The 17,509-nt window shown below is 33.6% G+C and overlaps 1 protein-coding gene across 1 annotated transcript; it reads right to left on the reverse strand.

The window, feature by feature from the left end:
* Positions 1-3,065: 3,065 nt before the first annotated feature.
* On the reverse strand, positions 3,066-16,825 carry LOC139481299 (proline-rich transmembrane protein 1-like). The gene is made up of 4 exons (XM_071264487.1): positions 16,604-16,825; positions 6,917-7,161; positions 5,577-5,714; positions 3,066-3,420 (listed from the first exon to the last, which is right to left on the reverse strand). The coding sequence occupies exons 1-4, from the start codon at positions 16,620-16,622 to the stop codon at positions 3,253-3,255; spliced, it is 570 nt and encodes a 189-aa protein (XP_071120588.1). The 5' UTR covers positions 16,623-16,825; the 3' UTR covers positions 3,066-3,252.
* Positions 16,826-17,509: the final 684 nt, after the last annotated feature.

Raw genomic sequence — 17,509 nt, forward strand, 5'->3', positions numbered from 1 at the left:
CAAAAACACCGATAATTGCTTATAAAAGGCACAGAAATTTATCAGATATTCTGACATCGACCAAGGTAAAGAAACCATAATTTTTGAAACATATAGGACAATCCCTGATGATGGCGGACCTATATAACAATATTTTATTTATCATAAAAAAATACCGCCGAAACGCTATATTAGTGTAGGATTGATTGCAAACATATAAAATTTATAAATAGCATATATAATACAAACCTGATAATTTCTTATCAGAAGGAATCTATCTCTTTATAAACATAATTATAGATTATGTGATATAATTATTGCAAAACATTAGTGAAACCAATATATTTCGATTTGGTTCCGAACATGAACCTTGCAATGTTCTATGAAAACAATGATAGTAATTGTGTGAAGATGAAGAGGGAAGCCGTGGACGTTGGGTTTCGCTTTTTCTTAAACGTAATCTCACAAAATATAAGGTTGTTTCTTTGATGCGCACATACTTTTCCAATTTTAAACCCCCTATAAGTTGATGAAAATCGATGAAAATTAAAAAATTAAACAAATTATGCAAATTTTGTCATGGTTTGTTACCATGGTAGTTCGTTCAATGATTTGTTTTCTGAATACCTAATATAATGCCTTAGTATAATTTGAACAATATGTCTAATATGTACATTTATGATAAAAGAGGGGCGAGAGATACCAGAGTCAAACTCATCGATCGAAAATAAAACTGATTCACGCCACCTCTAGAATATGCAGTTTCACAATAACGTTGAAGCCCGGCTTTGAATGCTGATAAACATAGAACAGACCTATGATTATCCAGGATTTCCCCTTTGGTAAGTGTTGTGAGGGTATATGTTGTGTTTCCAACTGAATTGTCAATACATATTTCTTTATCGAGCAGTTTATGTAACAAGTTGTACACACAAAAACGATGTTTTTTGGGGCTGTTCCTGCGGAGACAACAACATATTTGTCATTGAGGTAGGTCAAGTGTTTTTGTAACATTTGGGTCTTTAAAGATTGACATAGCACGGGCATTGATAGACCTATTCAGTTTCTAAATTCTTATTTGTGTCAACAACCTCCAAGCCTTAATCCAATTCGAAAGAGTATCTATGTCCTCTTTCTCGCGCTTAGCCGATTGCTTGGAATAATACTCGACTGAATCTATCAATATTGTGAAGTTGTATATCCAATTGATGGATTTAATACATTTCGCAGGAAAGCGTTATTGACAATGTTTACATTTGTAATATGGCCAGCCGCATTATATGTGAATTGGGAACTAGCACAATAGCAATCAGGATGTTTAGACTTGACGTCGTCCATATTGAGATCCTGCAAAACGTGTTTGTAATTGAAAATTTTAGTTGCAATTGGTTTGATATATGTATAAGAAATGATTGGTACAGATTGATCTTTGGAATAAGGAGGTATTTTCGACTGAACTAATTTATGATGAAGGATATTGCCTAGTAAGTTGACGCCATCGAGACCTTTGTTGGCAAATGAAAGATTCAGAAAAGATCTTTCCTCTTTTTCATCTTTTCCAATGGTTTGAAAAGTCTGTGAATGATAGCTGTAAGTGTGTATTGGTTTGAAAGAGGGTTTTTAACAGTTGTTTCCAAACATAAATTGAAGAGAGATTGAAGTTTGAAAGGGGTAATGGATAAAGTTTCATGCGAATGTGATAAATACCTGACGGCTTTTGTATAAATGGCAGCAAGTCTTAAATAGAAACATCATGCAGAGTAGGTGATGTATAATGACGATGACTATGACTGCGTCTACGTCGAGGAGTAAATTTGAACATATTCATCACATTCACCGAGCTGCACGAAGGACTAGATAGAATACCTATACCATCAATTTTGTCATTGTAACCATTTGGTGCCGCAGTTCCCAATTGTCTAATCCAGTAGATATCTGTTTGTCTACGGAGAGGCTGTGCAAGATGAGGATTGTTAGTACTGTGGTATATTTTTTTGATAATGCGAACTCATAAAAGTGATGGAATAATCAGGCTGGTAAGGAATGTCGTTTGCATTGAGGGTAATGTCTGATCTATGACCGCTCATACGTTTCTTTAGCCTTCCTTCGTTTCAGTGACGTATACCAATCCGCAAATGATACACTTTTATCCGTAGACGACATTTGTCGATTAACAATTCAGATCATCGTAACTTCTGGTAAAATATGACTTCTTAGTTAAATTGCTAGTGAATTGAGCATCTGTTATTAAAATATCACAAGTTTTGCAGCCTTTAAAATGCGACAGTGTTGTTAAGAGTCTTTAAAATCCAAAATGTCTTTAAGAACTGAACATGGCTGTGTTTGTGTATTATTGCTATTGTCACTAGTATGATGATCTGAATAAGTCAGGTTTGATTTGTCATGTCTGGTGATGAGGGGAGACCTGCCGTATCAGTCGACACCGTGTCCATGGCGACGTCTGTTTCGGGTCTTTTTTATACTGGGCAACGTCCGAGGCAGTATCATGTTAGATCTTCGTAAATCAAGCAAGTTTGATTAAATGTGCAGTAATATTTGGGCCAAAAAAAGGCCTGATTGCATCTTCTCCTTTTTTGTTCTATAGTGATTATGATTATATCACCATGTTGACTGTTGTGTCCTGATTTCTTTCATCTTTACCTTTTATGTCTGTATGTTTAGTTTACACATCGCTGTCAATATATTTGATTGTTATGCGACTGTCATTCAATTGAGAGGTTTTGTTGGCTGTACAATCAGGTTTAATCCACCATGCTCTACAAAAGACTATGCCTGCACCCCAAGTCAGGAATATGACAGTTGTTATCCATTTTGTTGATGTGTTTGAGCTTTTGATTTTACCATCTACTAAAGGGTGTAAGTTTAGAATTTTCCCGCGGAGTTCGGTGTTTTGTTATTTTTTTTATCAAATAGGATGAATAAACTCTTTCTGAGTTAAGTTTGATGAAACTTTATGTTGTTTAAATACTTTGATAACATTTTGAATTTGTATAAGATCTTTATTATAATTATATCAAAATATAAAAGTTTATAAAACTATATTCAGCTATACCAATTGCATCAATTTAAATGTAAATAATGTATTGTACAACACTATTATACAATAAAGTGTAATGAAAAATTGTCAATAGAAACCTCATCATATAAAATGTATAAAAAATTATTATAAAAGTGTACGAAATCAAATATTACACAAAGGTATTATAACATGAATCGATTTTTGTAAAGTAAAATAGACTGTTGCTTTACTTCTCATGTATAGTGGAAATGTGCGGAAGATTGGAACATCACATCCCTGAACACTATAAAAATTACCAAACATATTACACCTAGAACAACATTTAGTATTGTCAGGTTCCTGGCTATCATGGCTGACTGCTCAGCACTCTGGATGTTTCCACTACCGGCTGCTCTGTTTGACTGAAGAATAAATAAAATCAAAACTAAACATCTTTCCTTGCACATGTTCTATAACTTCTAAAATTAAATATGGAAAATATATCTGGTTAACTTCATAAAATTGTTGCTTTAAGCGGCAAATTACTTAATTTGTGTAAATGTTTAACTTACTAAATAATAAAAAAAAAACAATAGCTTTCAATACGATACTGTTGGAATTTGCTGTCGTAAAACGTGTCATTTACATTTAAGGAATGTTTCTCCTTCATAAATTGTTCTTATTCATATATCTAGGTATATTTGACATTTTAGAAAGTAAAATAGTATGTGCTGCTTTTTCAAGACCGCAAAAATGACATTAAAAGTATAAAAAACATTGTTTTGTTTTGTCTTTCTCAAACATCCGTTTAAGCATTACAATATATCTGTAATTAAATGATATGTTTCATTATACATTGTATAATTGAAGTCTGGACTTGCATGACTAACTCCTCTTTAGTTGTGTTTGAAATAGGGCTACAGTGTATCAATGTCATTGGCTCTTGTTCGTTATTTAAAATGTTAATTCTTACATTAAACCCCACACAGCATAAAATGTCATAGAGATCATGATATGTATTCTCAAGTTATTGTCCGGAATGGACAAAATCCTAGTTTTTGTTCCCTTTTTGGCCTCTTTATTCCTAAATACTGTGGCCGATAACCACCAAAATCAATTCCAACCTTCCTTTTGATGTATGAAACTTTGTCTATCAATTGCCAAACACTTATACAGTTAATGTCATGATACAAGAAAATAGTTTGCACTCGGATAACTTAAGCCTCTAAAGAGTCTATATCGCTCACCCTGCTCTATGTGCATAATCAACAATGGACTATCTCCAACAATGAAGACAAGAATGGTATTAATGAGAAAATTTCGTATTGCTGATTATTTTGTCTGTTTAGTTCTCTCTATCTTTCTTAGTTTTTTCTCAAAACAGGAAAAAGGTAAATCAATCCTTATATAAGGGCAATCATTCCTATGAAGAGTGACAGTCCAATAATTATATATCGGCAAAATTTGACCTGTGTGTGGATCTTACTTTGCTGATCGTTTTTGTTATTTAAAGTTTCTATTAATTTATTATATATTTTTATTATACAAGGAAAAACGCAAACAAAAAGGGAAATAACTCCAATAAAGAGTCGTCGGAAATATTCTCTATTTGCCTTACATGTATTTTCTTATTTTGTTGACAATTTTTGCTCATTAAAGTTTCTATCTATCTATTATACATTTTAAGGTATAAGGCAAAACCGCAAAATTGGTACAAATCTTCATCAAAGGGCAATAACTTCAACTATGAGTCGAATACAATCAAGACCACCATACTAATTCGGAGATCTTGTCTTACTGATAATTTGTTCAACTAAAAGTTTCACTCTATCTATTTCAGTTTTCAAGATGAACGACACAAATGAAAAATGGTAAATCGCTTGACAGTTTTGACGTCATCAACAATCTGAATAGTTTGCTTTGTTAGATTTTCTCTATTTATAATGTTTAAACATTTAATCTATGTTTTCAGCCATGTCAGCCATCTTGGTTGACAGGCTGGGTCATCGGAAACATGTTTTTAAAAGTAGATACTCCATTGATGATAAGTTTCAGAGGATAATATTTATGTAAAAGTTAAAGGACGACGACGAGGGACAACTGACAAAATGTGATGAGAAAGGCTCACTTGGCTTTCGGGCCAGGTGAGCTTAAAATGACACTTCACTTATTAGACCAGCGGAAGAAACACACACACAAAACTTATCCTTTATCAAATGACAAATCAAAAGCTCAAACACATCAAACGAATTGGGAAAAAAACCTGTCATATTCCTGACTTAGAATAGGCATTTCGTTATGTAGAAAATGGTGGATTAAACCTCTCACTTGTATGGGAGTCACATCATTACATATCTAAAACAGAATAATACCACCATGTAGATCATTGACATCCTTTGTTTTTTCTTTCTATTCTATTTTAAACTTTTGAATGACTGATGTTTGTTTTATGCCATCTCCACGCAAAAGACTATAGTGGTTTAAAATTTTTGGTGAACCGTATTATTATAAAGTGCATGTACTAACCGTGTATTAAACACTTAAAATATGTATGATCATATTTGCAGGCATTACTTACAATACAAGCAGCTACTATAGCGCCTATTCCTGTTGGCCAGAAGCAACAAAAAAATGCTAAAAGAGCAGGAATAAACCAGCCAAATGGTTTTGATTGGACTGTTGTCATTATCATGGTTGACGGCACAGGCTGTGCAACCTACAAAAAGAAATAATTATCTGTGCAAGGTAAATTAACTTAAACATAAAATTCTGTAGTGTTGCTTATTTGAACATTATTATATTTGGGTGGCAAAATACGGCTAAACATTTTATTTCTAGGGTAGACAGACCTTCTTAGTGTTTTGAATGATACAACATTTTATTAACAGTAATTTGCAGACGATGTAATGTATACAATTATATGTCATGTCGTTATAAAAGTAATGACAACTAGGCTGGTGATACATCGGGGGACTAAACGTCAAATGGCAGTAGCATCTATCAAACAGGGGAATAGAACATGGAATAAACTGGAAGGCGCATCTATTCTATTAAATAATATCAAATCCTAAAAGACCAAAGAAGATTACGTGATGCGTTGGCCAAAATATTGTATAGTCATCATTTAGGGCTATTCAAGGTAATAATAGTGGGGTGAGGATTGATGGCTGTATTTATTGACATATCACCTGTACAGCTTTATATAATTAATAAAAAATCACAGGATATTACATATATATATGAAAGTCCTGAGCCACAGCTCCCATGTATTACTGCAAACAAGAACCGTCCAACACCTACTCAATCCTAACCCGGAGAATGTGTTATCGGATGGTATTTTAAAACTAAATCCTTGAATGACAATTGAGGGGCCCCGCTGGCGGAGTGGTCTAATTTGGATTACTGTATCACTGTATAAAAAAGAAGATGTGGTATGATTACCAATGAGACAACTGTCCACAAGAGATCAAAATGACACAGACATTAACAACAATAAGTCACCGTACGGCCTTCAACAATGAGCAAAGCCCATACCGCATAGTCAGCTATAAAAGGCCCCAATAAGACAATGTAAAACAGTTCAAGCGAGAAAACTAACGGCCTTATTTATATAAAAAAAATGAACTAGCCTGTCAACACTGCGGTTTTTAGTTCTAATTCCGTATGTGGCAGGTGTACTCAACTCAAATCTTAATTGACTACCATTGTCAGTTTTCCTATCGAAGGTCGATGGTTCTGACCGCCACAAAAAAAACAACCACAAGAGTACTGAAAGTGGCGTTAAACACATGTCAATGAACCAATCAATTGAAAGGCAATAGATCCTATATTTGGGATATAACATAAACTTGATGATAACATCTTTTAAAATTAGTTTGAATTAGTCTTGTTTACTTTTCATATTTTTTTAAAACTTACAACAACATGTTGTCCTTGACCTCCATACATCGGTTGTTGTCCAGAATGTTGTGTTTGAGGATAACCTTGCTGTTCATAGCCTTGGGCAACGGGTTGGTACCCTGTTCCATGACTGTATCCTTGTGGAGGCTGAATCTGTGCATACTCTTGGGTTTGACTATACCCCTGAGGATATTGTTCATATTGTTGACCTTGTGGTACTATAGAAGCATATGGTGGTGGAGCACTCTCTGCTGGACATTTGTCTGAAATACACATGAAAGTAACACTATGTATACTGGTAGTTCTGATTCCTTGGCCGGGTTTGGCTCTAATTTTTTTTACCTGATTTTGGTTTAATCAGCCCCTCGATGCCTGTATCATGTTCTAAATTTTCTAATAGTTTGATCTGGATCATAACTGAAGGATATTTGTTACAATAAACTATTTTTTTACTATTATTATATAAACATCATACATGCCATTTCAATTAAATAACCGGCCAATTAAATGTATACATGTATATGCAGAAACTCATCAACAGCTCGCATTTGTCCGTTATAAAACTCCGGATTTATTATTCGAGAATCAAGTGGCGATCATTTCTGAGAAAGCCGTCAACTGTTGTCGCTGCGCAGAAAAATATTACCCGCGGAAGACGACCTGATAGGAAATCGTTGATTTTGTGACATTTAAGGAAATTAAACGCATCATGAACGGTAAACATGACATCATAAGTTTAAAAATTATTTGAAAAATATATGAAGTCAAAGTAATCTGTCGTTGAAAAAGAAATTTTTCGGAACCGCCATTTCTTAACTTCGACTGACAACTGTCATTGACAAATTTTCAGCTCAAAACGAATTGACACATGCCCGGTTTACTTTTGAAAAATATGCATGAACTAGGATGGTCACGTGACGTTACCGTTCGTTTTTACACGAGCACAATTTCAGAACACATCACATCTGCAGGGATCCTATAACAAATTCACTATAACTTCTCTGTTCTTGACCAACACAGCTTAGAATTAGGACAAACTTTTCACACAGGAATAGACAGTCAACATGGCATTGAAATTAATAAAATATGTTATTTTTTGTCCCCTTTTCATGTCTCACTGGTGTCTGGCAGTACCTAAATTTTCAAAATATGAACAAAAGTAATCTACTTTCTTAAAAATCACACAGTTATTCTGGATTCAGCATATTATGCATAGAAAAATATGCAGATAAGTCTCTCAAGTATATCCCTAGATCAGTGCATTATTTTTTTTGGGGATGTCCAGGTGTAAATCATACTGTCTGAACCTAGTCAATGATTTATTTTGTACCTTATTGGTGTAATTGTAAAAAAATGAACATGATATCACTGCATAATGTAATATTGTTTGTGCTCATTCCCTGTTAAACTTCGATCAATCTTACATAACTTGTTTTGTAGATATTATAAGCTCCATTCTACATCCAATATACCTAAATTAGTTTCCATTTATGATGATTTAGTCCACTCTTTGTGTACAATTGTTTAGCTGTATATATATATGTAGTGCCTGAATATGATGAGTATTTGTATATCAGGTCAACATGGTAATATTTTTCAATTCTTCATTTAGATTCAGAATTAGTTTTACATACTTGTCACTGGCCATTATTCAACTTATTCAACATTCAACAGATCAAATAATCAATAATTTAGTAATAATTTGAACAGCCTGAAATTCAGGTAAACTGAGGAACAAATTTGAACTTTTCAATATTAACAGTGGTATTAAAATGACTGTAGGCGGACATATAAATAAAGGGTATAACAATAATTAGCTCTCCGTTATTTCAGAAAGCTTTGGTATCTACTTTGTTAAAAGTTGAAGTTTTAAATACATCTGTACCGAATATTTAAATTGTATGTATCATTATTGAATTCTATTCTTGTCATTTATCATTTTGTCTATAACTACTATCTCGTGATTTCAATTGTTTTTTAATTTGTCAATTAGTTTTCGTTGTTTTAATCAAACAAATGTAAAAGTTTAAGTATTTCCTACAAATCTTGTGAAAAATGTTATAGGACATTTTATAAATAAAACAAATGTTAATGATTTAATCAAATAAAAGTTTAAGTATTTCCTACAATTGTTGTGAAATTGTCAAGGGACATTTTATAAAAAAAAATGCTGTCAAGTATTTTCGCACCAGCTAAAATTTCATGTTATCAATTTTATATTGTTCGACTCGTTGCGATGTACAGCTTAACGTCTTGCATAGACATTTGGCTATTGCCGAAGACTATTTGTTGCACTCTAGATGTCTTCTAGTTATGTGTGTCATTTGGTTGCTGTCTTGTCGGTTAATACCAAACATTTTTTAAATGTAATCATTTGTTAGTTTATTATTTAGGTAAAAAGTCTTACTATAAGTCTAACAAGTCTGTTACATTATAGTATACTATAGAGTTCTCATGTGCATATCGGTTGTCGTTCAGTACATTTAAGGCAATTTAAAGATAAATCAGCTTGTCAAAAATTAAACAATCTTCATAATAATTAAATGACACGATGTTGGATGTGGGATCACAGACATATATGTCTCTGTTGGTATATAATATGTAACACTCCCAAACGTGTCGATCCCCCAAACGTGTCTGATTCCCCCAAACGTGTCTATTCTCCCACACGTGTCCATATTATTCAATGTTGCCCAAACGTGTCCGCTTTTAAATGTAAGAACGCCTCACGTCTTTTAGCACTAATACATGTATACAGTCCGCCAAAAGTTAAGCACCACCTGTTTTTATTGCACAGATTTTTTTTTCAAATTTAAAAAATCATTTATTCCGCGAAAAAAATAAAACAATCATATAGCAATTTTGCTAATGTATACCATAAACAAACCAGAAATGTAATTTTAGTCACTTATGAAGGTTCTATGCATGTAGGTTTTCCATTCATAGAAATAGTGTAAATTACTGAATTCAGAAACAGAATTTAAGTTTCACTTTGATTTTATTTTTCTACAAAAAATGATCATCCAATATTATTAAAACTTTCTACACATAAGCTTTGGTATGTTTGGCAATTTTAATGACAACATTTGAGTCAACAGCATGCATAACAACCTCACTTCCGGTAGAGTTTCAAAACACGACGTTTCATTCTCGGAATAAGCCTTCAAGCTTTAGTTTAGGAAATCTGTTGCATTAAACAACAAATACCACTTTTAAATCGACAAAATATTGTGAAGGTGGATCTCTGTGATTGAGATTTCCGCCAATGGTATCTCAGACATGTTTGATAGGGTTTATGTATGGGGACATGGAAGGCTAAAAAATAGTGAAAATGGCTTTTTGCTCTTTGGACTCGGTTAAAATCCTTGCTCTGTGTGTTCTAGCGTTGTCGTCCATGTACAAGAGTCTTGGCAATGTAGACGCAAGTAGGGGATTATTAAAATGAGGGACTAAAATGTTTTAAGGCTACAAATCTCTGTTTGTCTGTCCGTTTATGCTACCCTGCAGAACATGCATACCCAGCTTATAACGGTATAAGAAGCAATACCGTACTGGAACACCACCAGCACTGAATGCAGTCCTTGTGCAAACATTGTTTTTGGTCATAGGCCGTTTTGTTTCCCCGCGAAATTCGTATTTTGACGTCTACTGGCAGTAAAAGAAACTGACTACCATCTGAACAATGAGTGTTTTGTCAGCTTCTTATGTTCAAGCATAGATAGTCATTATCCCATTAAAACCTGACGGTGGAGTGCCTTCCTGTAAGTACAGGTCTCTATACACCAAGACTTGCTCTTCAGTTGCCTCTGAGAAGTCGACTGACCAATGTACGAACACTTACACGACCACCTGGAGAAACTGTGTATTTGTAAACTTGCAGATGACATTTGATAAGAGGTTGCTTGACTGCTTTATCGGAGTTCAATCTTTTTGGTCGTAATTGATTTTCTTAGTGTATGTTGAAGGTAATTCATAACACCAAACATTAATATTTTTTTCGCAATAGTTAAAAAAATATTGCCAGTTATATTTCGGTGGTGCTTAACTTTTGGCGGACTGTATATATCAAAAAGGACATTGATAACGTATACAGCATTTCTATGACAGTTGATGGAATGGTCATTTATTAACAATTATAGTTTGATCAATGTAGGTTGTTAACGATTATCATAACTGAGAATTTAATCTGTAACATATAAACTAACTTTTGACAGAAATTACTTATTGCTCAGTTGCAAGTATTGCTTGCTTTTTTAGAGCGAACATACAAATAATTTGAGTACAGTTGAATTAATCATTTTCTATGTTAATCTTTTTTTTATTCCTCAGTTCTTGAATTTTTAATTAATTTTAGGTAGGAGCATTACCAAAGTCACAACAACAAGAGACATAACGTCCAGTGCCAAATATTCGTTATTCCGACATTATGTTAACGATATATTCTGTAGTTGGGTTCTATTATCATACTTGGAATTTAAGATGTGGCCTTAATTTTTACGGTTATTTGAAAATAACACTAGTTGGCCAGGGATTCTAATCTAAAAAAATAAATGCGAGTAAAGACCGATTTGTGTATAACTTCAGTAAGAAGCATGCAGCTGCTTCAATATATGTTATGTAATAGAAGCCGTTTTGAATAAAAGTTGCGGAAATTAAAAAAAAAAACATGTTACCTTCCAAAATACAACTGATGGCACATTATGAAAAGTGGGATGCTTCAAAAGTTTTAATGCGCAGATTATACGCAGATAGTACGCCTATAGTAGGTAATTTATTTTATCTTTTTGAAATAGTAAAAGATCTTAAAATGAGTATACAATAACAATTAAAAAAAACCACACCAAATAACCTACATATTTATAGTATAGACACGAATGGTAGTTCCAGTAAAAGAAAAAAATAGCGTTAGATGGACAAGTTTTGACTCTTTGGCGTCCTTTTACAACTAGACATGTTTTGCAATTCATTGACGTCAATGTGGACACGTTTGGGGGAATCGGACACGTTGCAGGGAATCGGACACGTTTGGGGGAAAGGACACGTTTCTGAGTGTTACATATACAGAGGGTAAAACAATGGGGATATGCTATATAGTGGCAAAAAATGAATGTAGGATATAGGGGTTACAAAAAGTTGTATTGTGTATTTACATGAATAACTGCACACAGGAGCTATAAAAAAATAGAAATTTGTTACGTTTCGCTCATTTCTATTCTTAGATGTCATGGTACAAGAAGTCAGAATGCAAAAGAACTCTTGCATTACATTTTTCTTCCAGTATTGGTTGATGCAAGTATTTTTCAATTTCAGTAATTTTCTTAGTCTAAGTAGCATATATTTGAATCACTTGTATTTACATTACCCTACAAAAGAAAATACAAGTAACATATTAAGAAAACACAGGTACACATGTTTGTACTGAGGATTTTGAAAAATTAAAGGATACTTTTTGATAAAAAAGCAATATTTTGGATAAGAGTTCTATGCTTTGTTATGTGTATAGGAAATAATGTATATGCATCATTACACTATCCTCTATTGCAGATGACTGCATCCATATTCACCTGCATAACTTGAAAAATAGTCCTTACATTACCGATTTTTCTAGTCGGACAAATAGTCCAATCGCTATTCATCCGACTTTTTAGACAAATAGTCCCATCAGTATTCATCCGGCTAGCTGGACAAATATCAACTGTCTATTTGAAAGATTATGATTAAGATCGCTTAGATGTATGCCTTGATGTAATGAAGACAAGACAGAACATATAATTTCACGACAGAGATTAGTATACAAGCCTGTGTTTGATTATCAGGAACATTGCCTGGCATGTCAGGGATTCTAAAGAAAGAGAATAGGCTGAAGAAATATTATAGGCCATGGTTAAAATCAATAAAAGTTGCAAAATGTTCATTAAATCTGATAAGTTCGGTACTCTCAGGTTTTTATATCTTCAATTTATAGAGGTTAAACCCGAGTATAACGATTTTTTCACTAATTCCCGGATGTCAACTTTAGCACTGTTTGTTTCAAATTTATAAAAAAAACTTTTATCGGACCAAATAGATCGATTTTTTTTACCTGACAAAGGTTCTGCATCATAGCTTTGTTAGGCGGTTAGACAATTTTCGACAGCTCTGGTTTCGATAAATCATAGATGGAAAATAAAAGTTTAAACGGATTTCGGAAATTCGACGTACAAAATGTTCCCTTGATAAAAAAAGTATCAGATTTCCGGTAAAGCTGAGTTATCATTGACATATGGCGACTAATAATAGTTTTGTCGACTTTTCATTATTATATCAACGACTGAAATGGTCTAAAAATCTACTTGATATTTAAATACCACCCGAAATAAACCCAAACTCTTGCACATGGATTTTTAAATTATTACGGTACGTGAAACGGCTGACTGCTAATAATGTAAAATGCATTTGAAAACTAACAAAAAGCGTTCGATTCTTTACTGCCCAGTGTCAATGAATAACAATAAAAGAAACACGGAATATCATAAATAGATTGAAGAAAGAATTCCCCCTTTCGAGATTTTTGTGATGACGTATTTACCCACTAGGTAGAGACCAACTGGCTATACACTGAAGGCACTAAGGCGATGCCACTTCACAAAACACAACACAGAAAACTAAAAGCAATACAACCAGTGGAACTTTATTGTTCCGTTCGAATAGCAGACCCAGTTCCACAAATGGCACCCGTCATGTTAATCGAGTTAAAACTTGTTGAAAATGTGTTAGGTCAAATTCAAGAAAAAAAGGCCGGCATTATATGATTACAACATCTGGAAAATATATGTCGTCGTCTTTAAAACAAATATTCCATAACGGTCAACCAACTAGTCGAAGTGACGATTTCAACTTCATCACTTGAATTTCTTGGTTTAATAGCTGCATTATAAGAAGCAATATTCCATCAAGGAAATTATTATTAAAAATGTAGGCTCTGAAATATTGTGTCGAATGGGAGATAAATAATTTATAAGCTGCTAGCATGTTGCTGAATAGAGTTGGAAATATTACAATTGGAAAACTGAATCCATCTCTTTTGTCATAAAGTTTTGTTCTCAATCGACCCTCATTAACAATTTCTAAATGTTACATTGTAGTCAAAATATAAGGAAGACAAAACTTTATCTTCTGTATCCTTTATGTCAAGCTCGATGGGATAATTGCGTTCAACATAGTCACCAAATTTTGAATAATTAAGCGAAAGAACATAGGGTATAAACCGGAAAATGAAGTTAAAGGATAATGCTAACTTCTTTTCATTCTTCTTAAGTAGCTCCTGTATGATGAAGCCAGTCTCATATGAATAAAAGAACACGCCGACAAGAAGAGAAGCACATTTGGTTCTTGTTGGAATGAATGCAGATTGCTTGTTGAGTAAACACGCACTCAAAACGTAACACATATGTTGTCAATCAATGTTGATAGTTTCAGACAATTGTTGTTTGAATAAGAGTGATTCTTTTGCAAAGTACGATTTATTCCTCCCTAAAACCAGACATTAATATACACGTGGGCCATTTTTGTTTTTATGAAACAACGCAGGACCAATTTTCTCAATTTGTCTCTTTTGTTTGGAATGGGGAATACGTGTGTATTAAGTAAAATCACAAAATTACTGAACTCCGAGCAAAATTCAAAATGGGAAGTCCCCAAACAAATGGTAAAATCAAAGGATAAAACACGTCAAACAAATGGACATCAACTGTCATACTCCTGACTTGATACAGGCATTTTAAAATGTAGAAAATTGTGGACTGAACCTGGTTTTACAGCGCTAACCCTCTCACTTGTACGACAGTCGCGTCAAATTTGATAATATCGATAATGATGTGTAAACAAAACAAACAGACACAATCGGTTAAAATATCACAAATAAAGGTAAAAAGTATATTTCGGTATGTCACATTCTTGAAAAGGGAACGGGATTGTAGTTACGACATAAGGAACATATCCGATATCATTTATATAACAGATATTCCATAACGGTGAACCAACTCGTTATGGTAAAGGATATGAACGTCAAATGTACAGGATAGGAACGTAAAATGTTTCAATACTATTACAAGAGGCAAGAGACTACGATGTACTCTAACAGACTTTTGGCATTTTTATGTATCCACATCTGATTTACGCCACACCTAAAATATGAGGTTTTGCAATGCCTTTGAAGCCCGGTTTTAATTGCTGATAAAATTGTTATTAAAAAAAAGTTTTAGGGAACAATTGGAAGATTAGCAATATAACGTGGTTTTGTAAGGACACTGATGTGATTTAGGTTTCCAGTGAAGAAAATTCCAGTTCTTCACCTTTGGTTGATTTTTAAAAGAAACAGATAACTGACCTGTGATTATTCAGGATTTCTTCATTGGCGAGTGTTGATAGGGGTATATATTGAGTTTCCAAGAATTGATCATACCTCATTCCTTTATCAAACAGTTTACGTAATGTGTTTACAATTAAAACATTGTTGTTTGGGGCTTTATCTGCAGAGACAACAATATATTTGTTATGCAGGTAGAATAGGTGCTTAGCAAAATTTTGGTCTTTAAATATCGATGTAGCATATGTAATCATAGTGCTGACCCATTCAGTTTGTGTATCTTAATTTGTATCAACGATCTCACATCCTTAACCCATTCGGACAACTTTCTTGGATTTTGCATAATACATTTTGCAGTGAATTGTTATTGCCAATGTTTAGGTCAATAGTAATAACGTGGCGAGTCGGATAATATATGAACTGGGAACTAGTATAAGTGAATCTTCGGGTTTGAAATTGAAGTCGACAATATTGAGATTCTGCAACACGTGTTTGTAATTGAATATTTAAATGCAATTGGTTTTGTATAGGTATATAAGTGCATTATTTGAACTCGAAAATCGTGGTGAAGAATGATAATTGTACGAATGCAGAAATTATTGACAAGTTATGGAGACCCTCATATCATACACTTTAAAAAGCTGCTTCTCTTCAAGAGATAGTTGTTCATTTATGTATTTGTTTTATTCTGATAAGTCGTTGGCACTTCCATTACGCTTAAAATACGCTTATCGTTTTTTTTAATTACCGACGTAAAGTCAAATAGCTAGTTTAGAAACAAGCTGACGTACACGGGATGCGGAATTTTCTTGCTGCATTGAAGACCCCTTGGTGGCCTTCGGTTGTTCTCTGCTCTTTGGTCGGGTTGATTTATCTTTGACCCACATTTCCAGTTTCCATTCATTACTTTATTACATGCATAATTTTTACACATTGTGACTTGGATGGACTTGCACTCATACCAGATCTTTTATTTATTTATTTATAGATTATCGTTGATAATCTCAACGAGATTGATTTGTTTTCGCTTAAGCCGAAACGGCGAAAGTGTGAAAATCAATCGAGTTGAGATCACCAATGATAATCTGTTTATCGCTATTTTAACTATGACGACGTTGTAAATTTCATGTCAATTTCGTTAGCAACGCCACGTGCCCCCTTAACGTTTTGGCGATATTTTTTTTATATCACTCGGCTCCGCTGAGAAAGGAAATAATCAGTCAGCAGGATCAAAGGACATTTTCGTAAAAAAGCGATACAACATATTATTAGTTTTTGAAATGAACGAAAACGTGTGTATTATTATCTCTCCCAGAGCAATCACCAAATTAGTGTATCCATATTTTCCAAGGACTTACCTTGATTTTTCTCGCTCATGTTACGTAAACGTTCTCTGCCAACAGTTGTTGTACTATGTTGTTAACAATCCAGTTGGAAAACCCCAAGTAGCGTGTGTTTACAATGTTATTATTAAAAAACTATGTGCTATTCCATAAGAATATGTCTTATATTCAGCATCTTATGGTATCGACATTTGCACCTCAAACTGTGTTTACATTCATTATTTATTTTCAAATGTTTCAAAATAAAGAGACTGATCGACCAATTAAAAACAACTGAATTTAAATTAACTGCAATAAACTAAGTACTTCCCTAACCCTACCGAAACTAAATAATGGTTATATTCCTGTATTTAAACCATACGCGTTTGGTAATGACCATATGCGGTTATTCTCATATAGTTCGACCAACTGAAAGGGTTAATTTGGAAATTATGACAAACATTAAAATCATAGCGGTTAACTTCAACGAATCACTTAAGTTATACAATGCAGATATCACACATTATCGCTATTTTGTGCATTTTTCTTTTGATCTTTTTTTGTGATAATTTTTATATCATGCTCCTCGCTTGAGATGAAAAATTATCGCTAGAAACTAAGGAGGCCACGTGGCGTTGCTAACGAAATTGACATGAAATTGACAACGTCGTCATAGGTAAAATAGCGATAAACAGATTATCATTGGTCATCTCAACTCGATTGCTTTTCTCACTTTCGCTGTTCCAGCTCAAGCGAGAAAATCAATCTCGTTGAGATGATCAACGATAATCTATAATTATCGCGATTTTACAAAATTTCCCATTAATCATTCTGTCTAATAATTTTCGTTCTCAGTGGAGTCGAGTGATATGAAAAATATCGATAGAAACTAAGAGAGCACATGCTGTTTTTAATGAAATTAATATGAAATTAACAACGTCG

Source organism: Mytilus edulis, chromosome 7 (genome assembly GCF_963676685.1).
Source record: "Mytilus edulis chromosome 7, xbMytEdul2.2, whole genome shotgun sequence".
Taxonomy (NCBI): Eukaryota; Metazoa; Mollusca; class Bivalvia; order Mytilida; family Mytilidae; genus Mytilus; species Mytilus edulis.

Coding starts and splice junctions, on each gene's coding strand:
- LOC139481299 (XM_071264487.1), bottom strand. Junction 5,715..6,916: donor GTCAAGGACAACATGTTGTT/GTAAGTTTTAAA, acceptor TTCTTTTTGTAG/GTTGCACAGCCTGTGCCGTC. Junction 3,421..5,576: donor CTATAGTAGCTGCTTGTATT/GTAAGTAATGCC, acceptor TTTATTCTTCAG/TCAAACAGAGCAGCCGGTAG.